The 9,755-nt window shown below is 38.0% G+C and overlaps 1 protein-coding gene across 1 annotated transcript in view; it reads right to left on the bottom strand.

Moving 5' to 3' along the window:
- Nucleotides 1–9,755, bottom strand: part of DCAF13 (DDB1 and CUL4 associated factor 13) — a 28,554-nt gene that overhangs the window by 2,043 nt on the left and 16,756 nt on the right. Inside the window, exons 8-9 of the mRNA XM_059394970.1 lie at nucleotides 9,246–9,410; nucleotides 1,239–1,374 (exon numbers count right to left, since the gene is read on the bottom strand). Coding sequence (XP_059250953.1) covers nucleotides 1,239–1,374; nucleotides 9,246–9,410 — 301 coding nt within the window. The remainder of the gene's footprint in view (nucleotides 1–1,238; nucleotides 1,375–9,245; nucleotides 9,411–9,755) is intronic.

Raw genomic sequence — 9,755 nt, 5'->3', positions numbered from 1 at the left:
GGTCAAGCCGCTGCCTTCGGCTCAGGTCATGATCTCAGGGTCCTGGGATCGAGGCCCGCATCGGGCTCTCTGCTCAGCAGGGAGCCTGCTTCCCTCTCTCTCTCTCTCTCTCTGTCTGCCTCTCTGTCTATTTGTGATCTCTCTCTGTCAAATAAATAAATAAAATCTTTAAAAAAAAAAAAGAAAACAAAAAGTGTTCAATTCTGTGATGTCTCGTTTAACAAATGTTAAGGATAGGATTTAGAGGAACATATAATGATGAACTGAAACCTACGCATAGTGTGATATTTACCAATCATTAAGCCTAAAATAAAATTGCCTTTAATTACTGTTTATCTTATCTTGATTTTCTTTACTGGGGTTATGTAGAAAATAACTTACACTTAACCTTTTCTCTTTAAACTTAGTATTTGTTGTTGATAAAAACACTCATGTTTGATATGAAATGTTTCATAGCAGAAACATGAGACATTCAGAAAACATCAAAAACAAAAGAAAAACCAACCATAACCTCCAATCCAGAGGTAGCCAGCCAATGATAATATGTGTTCTATCTTCACTGAATCTTCTTTACAGTCTGAAGATTTCTATGTATTTTTTTAAGTTAGTGTTTCACTGTTTTTGAAATTAAAAGACCTCTCAGGCACTTGAACCCTTTATGTGCCTGATTACTATTCCTTTAACAGAGGAAGCAAGCATTCTCAGTTCTAACTTTTTAGTCTTTAGACCTTCTCTCCTTGTCTCAAGAAAAACACAGAGAATCAAGAAGACTCAAATATTATCAAATATTTTAATTAACAAAGGCCTCTGAAGGTGCCTCTGATATAAAAAAGTAAACCTCAATACAGCCTTGTCTATTTTGCTGCTAACTTATTTTTTATCACAACTATGCCAGTTTGATCAAAATACTTAAGAGTATTTCTGAGATGCCTGGGTGGTTCAGTGGATTAAAGCCTCTGCCTTCAGCTCAGGTCATGATCCCAGGGTCCTGGGATTGAGCCCCATATGGGGCTCTCTGCTCAGTGGTGAGCCTGCTTCTCCCCTCTCACTCTGCCTGCCTGCCTCTCTGCATAATTGCGATCTCTCTCTGTCAAATAAATAAATAAAATCTTTAAAAAAAAAAAAACCCCAAAAAACAAAATACTTAAGAATATTTCAAATAAATTCTTTACAATATAATATTACCCACTAAATTAGAAACTAGTTTTATGACAATGAAATAAAAAGGGTTCTCTTACCACACCCAATTTTTCAGAAGCATTAGCTTTCCACAGACGAATGTTCATTTCATCAGATCCACACATAATATATTTGCTGTCAGAAGTCCATTTTACACAGATAACATGTTGCATTCTCTTTGTGTGATAGACTTCCCTACAAAAGAGGAATTTAGTAAAAATTAGGATTTTTAAAATTTAATTAATTTTATTACTATTTTTTAAAGATTTTATTTATTTGACAGAGAGACACAGAGAGAGAACACAAACAGGCAGTGCGGCAGGCAGAGGAAGAGGGAAAAGCAGGCTCTCTGCTGAGCAGAGAGCCCAATATGGGGCTCGATCCCAGGACCCTGGGATCATGATCTGAGCTAATGGCAGCCACTTAACCAACTGAGCCACCCATGCACCCCTAAAATTAGGATTTTGATACAGCTTTTCTTTAACCATTGCCCATCAAGTATCAGGATAGCATTTCTGAGTCTTTAAGAGAGTATAAAAGGGAAATTCAAATTAATGCTAACGTACTTTCATTGAACCAGACTAACAAGGTTCTATGCTATGCCCTGGGGAGTTAAAACAAAACAAAACAAAACTCCTGCCCTCAGAGGAATTAGAATCCAATAAGAAAAATAAATATAAACAAACTAAACAAAACCAGATGCCCAGGAAAGTTCACAAAATTACTGAAGGCATATTTATAACACAAACAAAATATGGTGAAGCTAGAGTAATTTTTTATTTTATTTTTTATTTTTTTTAAAAGATTTTATTTATTTATTTGTCAGAGAGAGAGCGAGCGAGAGCGAGCATAGGCAGACAGAGTGGCAGGCAGAGTCAGAGGGAGAAGCAGGCTCCCCGCAGAGCAAGGAGCCAGATGTGGGACTCGATCCCAGGACGCTGGGATCATGACCTGAGCCGAAGGCAGCTGCTTAACCAACTGAGCCACCCAGGCGTCCCTAGAGTAATTTTTTAGCAAAAAGAAACTGTCTCCTCCCTCCAAATCAATTCAGATCAATAATCATATTTTTTTTTCATTTTACTGGAAAATAAAATAAATGTAATAGCTTTCAAAGAGCACATCCTGGTATGTTGATCCTAATGTATGATTTTTGTTTTGGTCGAATTGTTTAAAAAGCTTACTTAATTAAAGTGAGAGTTGATGATTTACATGTGTGAACGGAAAGGGTGGGCTATAGAAGTGTCTGATGAGTTAAGAATCATTTAATAAATGGAGATGTAAAATATCGTACCTATTTGGAAAGGCTGTGAAACACGCTAAGTGAATTCACAGAAGATTCTATATTGGGAAAGTGTTAAAAAGAGCATTAAAAGACAAGTAAAAGGCAAGGTCAGGAAAAATAGAGACTTTTGGAGAAATGAGTTTTCCGTATCTGGGTTAGACAATTCAAAACAGAGACTTGACAGAAAGGAACCAAAGTTGGCCATTTTGCACAGTAGAAGAAAACCCACACATCCTGACCAGATCAGAAAGAATTCGGATTTATAAAAATTATCTGAGATACACTCACAAAACTAGTCTTTTACAATGTTTCTAACGGATATGTTTTGAGCTCAAGTGAACATGTAGAGAAACCCAAAGAAAGTTATTTCTAAAAGGGGAAAGATGGTTAGAAAGAACATCCTATTATAATAAAAACTAGATGAGACAGACTGCTTTTCTTTCCCCTCTCAATGCTCTGCTTTTACAAGATTCACTTCTCATAATCTCTACCTACTTAAGTGGCCCTTCTTTTCTTTAGCACTATAATGTGTGTATGTATGTATGTATGTAAAAAGATTTTATTTATTTATCTGTCAAAGAGAGAGAAAAAGAGAGTGAGCATAAGCAGGGGAAACAGCAGGGAAAGGCAGGTCCCTCACCAAGCAAGCAGCGTGATGGGGAACTCGATCCTAGGACCCTGGGACCTAGGACCCTAGGACCTAGGCTGAAGGCAGACCTAACCAACTTAGCCACTCAGGCATCCCATGATGAATTTAAAGGACAGGAAATTTGGGATGCCTGGATGGCTCTGTTGGTCAAGTGTCTGCCTTTGGCTCAGGTCATGATATCAGGTTCCCTGGATAGAACCAGGTCCCTGCTCAGTGGGGAGCCTGCTTTTCCCTCTCCCTCTGCAGCTCCCCGTGCTTGTGCTTGATCACACTCTCTCCCTCAAATAAATAAATAAATAAAATCTTAAAAAAAAAATAAATGATAGGAAAATTCAATCAGGCTTTAACCATTAAAAATAATCTGTTGATATATGAAACCAGTCAAATCCAATGGTTCCTTAACCAAAACAGATCCTCCTTAATTGTAAAGTATGTGAAATTCTTAACTTCTAGATACCTTTATCTATGTTAAAGATTTTAAAAAGCTCACTGAAAGTCATGCTATTAGGAGATACATTTTAAAAACTTAAATTCTTTACTATACAGTCAAAGTACTCCATGTGAATGCAAGTAATTTACTTGTTTGCTTAGTAAATATTGAATGAAATCCCAATAAGCCTAATTTCATTTTTTTAAGCTCTCAAATTAGTAACTTCATTGTTTTTCTTTATTATGTTCAGTTAGCCACCATACAGTACATATCCTTAGTTTTGATGTGGTGTTCAACGATTCATTAGTTGCATGTAACACCCAGTCCTCCTTAATACCCATCACCTGGCTACCCCATCCCCCCACACCCCTCCCCTCTGAAACCCTCAGTTTGTTTCCGGGAGTCCATAGTCTCTAATGGTTTGTCTCCCTCTCTGATTCCCCCCATAATCAGTTTTCCCTCATTTCCCCTATGGTCCTCTATGCTACTTTTTATGTTCCACATACGAGTGAAACCATGTGATAATTACCTTATCACAGTACTACTCTGTTTAACTTATTTCACTTAGCATAATCCCCTCCAGGTCCATCCATGTCGATACAAATGGTGGGTATCCATCCTTTCTGATGTCTGAGTAATATTCCATTGTATATATGTACCACACCTTCTTTATCCATTCCTCTGTTGAAGGGCATCCCAGCTCCTTCCACAGTTTGGCTATTGTGGACATTGCTGCTATGAACATTGGGGTGCATGTACCCCTTCTTCTCACTACATCTGTATCTTTGGGGTAAATAGCTAGTAGTGCAATTGCCGGGTCGTAGGGTAGCTCTATTTTTAACTTTTTGAGGAAACTTCATACTATTTTCTAATTTCAAATACTGACTTTACTTCAAAAGTACATGTTACCATTTTAAGGTCTTTCAGAGAAAAACAGTTTAAAAATAAAGATTATTCAAAGCACTGGCTGTGCTATCTGATGTTTGTAATAAACATTACATAAACATTACATAAAAAGCAGACCACAGAACAAACCAGAACTACCTGTTCAGCAGATGAAGGCAAAGATTAGAGGAAATACCACTTGTATCTAAACCCAACAAGTACTATATATCACCACAGTGATTACAAAATCTCTAAATGACATCAGAAGACAACTCCCTGGAAATGGGGCTTAAGAACTCCTTACTTCATACAACTTTGGAAATTACTTGAGCTTTTTAGATAGACCCGTGTTTGGATGCCCACAATAGCTTTGGAATAATTCAGTTTGAACTCAGCTGCGGGTCCTTGAGATGATAGGTGTCCAAACATTCTCAATTCTCTCTTTCTTAGTTCTTTTCCCATTCTTTCTGTCTGCTTATGCATCCTATTAGAAAAGTGCTGTCCTGAATAGGAGAAGATATTTGCAAACGACATATCAGATAAAGGGCTAGTATTCAAAATCTATAAAGAGCTTAGCAAACTCAACACCCAAAGAATAAATAATCCAATCAAGAAATGGGCAGAGGACATGAACAGACATTTCTGCAAAGAAGACATCAAATGGCCAAAAGACTCATGAAAAAGTGCTCCACATCACCTGGCATCAGAGAAATACAAATCAAAACCACAATGAGATACCACCTCACACCAGTCAGAATGGCTAAAATTAACAAGTCAGGAAATGACAGATACTGCCGAGGATGCGGAGAAAGGGGAACACTTCTACGCTGTTGGTGGGAATGCAAGCTGGTGCAACCACTCTGGAAAACAGCATGGAGGTTCCTCAAAAAGTTGAAAATAGAGCTACCCTATGACCCAGCAATTGCACTACTGGGTATTTACCCTAAAGATACAAACGCAGTGATCTGAAGGGGCACGTGCACCCGAATGTTTATAGCAGCAATGTCCACAATAGCCAAACTATGGAAAGAACCTAGATGTCCATCAACAGATGAATGGATAAAGAAGATGTGGTATATATACACAATGGAATACTATGCAGCCAACAAAAGAAATGAAATCTTGCCATTTGCGACGACATGGAAGGAATTAGAGGGTACTACGCTTAGCGAAGTAAGTCAATTGGAGAAAGACAACTATCATATGATCTCCCTGATATGAGGAAGTGGAGATGCAACATGGGGGGTTTGGGGTGTAGGAAAAGAATAAATGAAACAAGATGGGATTGGGAGGGAGACAAATAATAAGAGACTCTTAATTTCACAAAACAAACTGAGGGTTGCTGGGGGGAGGGAGGCCAGGAGAAGGGGCATGGGGTTATGGACATCGGGGAGGGTATGTGCTATGGTGAGTGCTGTGAAGTGTGTAAAACTGGCGATTCACAGACCTGTACCCCTGGGGATAAAAATACATTATATGTTTATATAAAAATAAAAAATTTAATTAAAAAAAAAAAGAAAGAGAAAAGTGCTGTCCTACTATGGCAGCTGTGATGCAAAGAAAATAACGGAGGGTCACATTCCCCAAATTCTTAGTATCTTCCAGGGATGTGAGAAGAATGCAAACCAGCAGCCCTGCTGCGGGCCTGACTGAATAATCCCAACAAACCATTCATGACAGTTTGGAGAATATCCAGTAAGTTGTAAAGGAGGCAACAGCCATATGAAACCCAACACCGGGAGTTCTACATGCAGAAAATGGAATGAAGATCAACGTCATCAGAATATTCCAGTCATTATGCTTTTGATTCAAGAAACTTTTTAATGAGATACATAACAATGATGATAATGGCATGCTGATAATCAGTAATACAAGAAAGGTTAGGAATCAGTATGGCTCCCTCTAATCACAGGGTAGGAAGACGCAACTACCATAAATAAAAATACCAAAAAGTTAAAAAAAAGCAGGTTGGCTGGGATGAAAAAAGGTATGGATGAGTTGTCTGACTTTGAGGAGTCACTGAAAGACTTTTTTATTTCTGATATGAGGCTGGGATGAGGGTGAAGAAACTGAGGTGTAGACACAGGGATGACACCTGCACAACCCTGACAACAATGAGGAACTCCTTGAAATTCTGCACCTAAGGCCCCTGACTTAGATGTACCTGAATTCTAGAACAGAACGCCCCCGAGTCAGAAAAAGGACACAATACGAACTTTGAAAATGAACACCACTCAAAAGACTCAAAAAGGTTCAGTACTATAGAAGCTAAGCTAGTTTTCAGTACAAGTAGTGACCAAAATTCTCATCACTGCACTAAAATGGTGAGATTTCTCCAGCCTGCTGTAATTACAACACCAAATTTATGTTGTCTAGAGTCATTTTTCCCTTAAGGGAAGGAAGGGTCCCAGAACAACTCTCTACTACCATCATCAAGAGCCAGTCCTCATTAGTGTAGTGCTGAGTATCCCCTGCCTGCCTACTATCAGCAATCTTTATGAAGCTGGGTATACTGCTTTACCAGCTCCACACTGTGGTCCTCTGGCACAGATCATCACCTCCCACTCTCATTATATGTTTTCTGTTCCTTCCTCTCCCAGATTCCACTCACTCCTCTCCTTTCCTTTCCTACCTCTAATCACTGTTACCTTTCACCAAGTCCATCTTTTCCCCAATGAGCTTTTTTTCTTTTCTTTTTTTTTTTTTTTAAAGATTTTATTTGACAGACAGAAATCACAAGCAGGCAGAGAGGTAGGCACAGAGAGAGCGGGATGCAGGCTCCCTTTCGAGCGGAGAGCCTGATGCGGGGCTCGATCGCAGGACCTTGGGATCATGACCTGAGCCGAAAGCAGAGGCTTTAACCCACTGAGCCACCCAGGCACCCCCCCATTGAGCTTTAATTCCGCCACATAAGAGTAGGACACTCAATCAAGTGTATGTATTTATGCATATGAATGCACTGTGTATATATATTTATATGGTATTTTAGAAAGAATATTCATTTATTCTTTTTAAATTTTAATGTCAATACTATTACTATATTTAAATGGAGGTAGTCATATCTTCAAGTGTAAACACCACTATAATACTTTAATTATCTTTTAAAAAAATTTATTTTAAGTAATCTCTATACTCAACATTGGGCTTGAACTCATGACCCAATGGGCTGAGCCAGCCAGGTATACTAAAAATCATTTTTTATGGGAAAATTTCCCCCAACTTACTTGGTTTTGCTCTGAATATGCTTCTAGGGACAATATAAAGTATTACTAAGGAACAACAAGAGTATGCATAAAAGTGCTCTATAAACCAAAGCACACTATACAAGCAGCAATTATCTTACACAAGAGTTAGGTTTTATAGTCAGCTCATAAAGCAAAAAACCAAGTGCAGTCAAAACTATCCTTAAAACCTTAAAATGCCATAATTCGCTATTAACTAACCCAATACAGCACTATATAATAGAGATGTATAAATATACATTACATTCAGTAATACATAATGTGTAGTAAGGGCCAAGCTCTACAAAGTAACATCTATCTTCACACCAGAATTACACTGGATGTGCTTACAGAATAAGAGACAAATGGAGGACAGGACAGCTGAGTCTCCTATCTCCCACTTCTTGGCCATTCCAGGGCATATAACTACTAGTGGAATGGAGGGAGAATGGTCCTCACAAGTTAAACTGGTTTTTTATTTTCTCTTTCTTATTTTTGCTTTGAATGTATAAGAGCTGAGTTTGAATAAGAAAAAAAAAATAAGGTAAAGTATTGTTATCAATTGCTCTTAAACTATATGAGGGAAAACTTTTCTACATTCTTAACATTTTTAAAATTTTTTAAATAATTTTTTAAAGTTTCTATTTTGGAGCAATGAAAATATTATCATGATGAAAATATATCATTATATATTTGTTCAAACCCAAAGAATGCAGAACACAAAGAGTGAACCCTAAAGATAAATTATGGATTTAAGGTGATGAAGATGTGTCAATGCACATTTATTCTTATTACTAACAAACGTACTATTCTGGTGAATGATGTTGATAATGGGTGGAGGGGTAGCAGCTCTCCATGCATTGGGGCAGAGGCCATACAACAAATCTCTGGGAGTGCCTGGGTGGCTCAGTTGGTTAAGCATGTGCCTTCTGCTCAGGTTAAGATCCCAGGGTAGGATCAGGTTCCATACCAGGCTCCGTGCTCAGTGGCGAGCCTGCTTCTCCCTCTACCCTCTGCCACTTCCCCTGCTTGTACTCTCATGCTCTCTCTCAAATGAATAAATAAAATCTCAAAAAAACAAAATGTTACCTTCCTCTCAATTTAGTAGTAACCTAAAAATGCTCTAAAAAATTAAGTCTTGGGGCGCCTGGGTAGCTCACTGGGTTAAAGCCTCTGCCTTTGGCTCAGGTCATGATCCCAGGGGCCTGGGATAGAGCCCCGCATCGGGCTTTCTGCTCAGCAGGGAGCCTGCCTCCTCCTCTCTCTCTCTCTGCCTGCCTCTCTGTCTACTTGTGGTCTCTGTCAAATAAATAAATAAAATCTTAAAAAAAAAAATTAAGTCTTAAAAAAGAGTGTACTATAAACACTTAAAAACAACTCTGAAATAAAGGCAAACACTAAGATTTCTAATTATATAAAGGTAGTTTCCTACTCAGAGAAAGAAACTGCCCAGTAGGCTCACATTTTGCCCATAGATGACACCGTGGAATTTGGTATCCTAAGTATGTGAGTCCCCCATATACACATAACCAAACCACCTTTCAAAAAAGGTAAATGATGATCAAGATAAGAAAAAATAGTTTACTGGTAGTCACATACCTGCTTCTACTTTTGTCCACAGGAAAGATACGAATAGATTTATCAAAACTGGCAGACACAAACTCTTTCCCAGTGGGAGAATAATCCACATCAAGCACTGCAGACACGTGATCCATATGTACCATTACAGGAGTGTCCAGCGCACGCATATCAAATGTATACAAGCTGTAAAAGAATGTTTGATTACTCCATATAAATTCTTATAAAGAAACAATGCAGTACTAAGAGACAAAAAGGAAATTAAGACCATTGGCTAAATAATGCACACCTAAATATATAGCTTTTTTACACAGCAGCTAAGGGATAGGGAAAAATATTACCAGTTTTTATTATTCCTAAAGATTACATTTACACACTTTAATCCTCATAAACATAAATCTCATTGCAGAAAATGTAATGCTTTCAAAAAAGTACAGAGTACAAAACTTACCTTTAATTCCACCACCCAGAGGAACAACAGGTAGTGCATATAAATGAGTATCATTATAATCCAATAACTATTTACAAAAA

This window comes from Mustela nigripes, chromosome 3 (genome assembly GCF_022355385.1).
Source record: "Mustela nigripes isolate SB6536 chromosome 3, MUSNIG.SB6536, whole genome shotgun sequence".
NCBI classification, from domain to species: domain Eukaryota; kingdom Metazoa; phylum Chordata; class Mammalia; order Carnivora; family Mustelidae; genus Mustela; species Mustela nigripes.
Note: the sequence above shows the minus strand (reverse complement) of the source record. Positions and strands in the feature narration are given on the sequence as shown.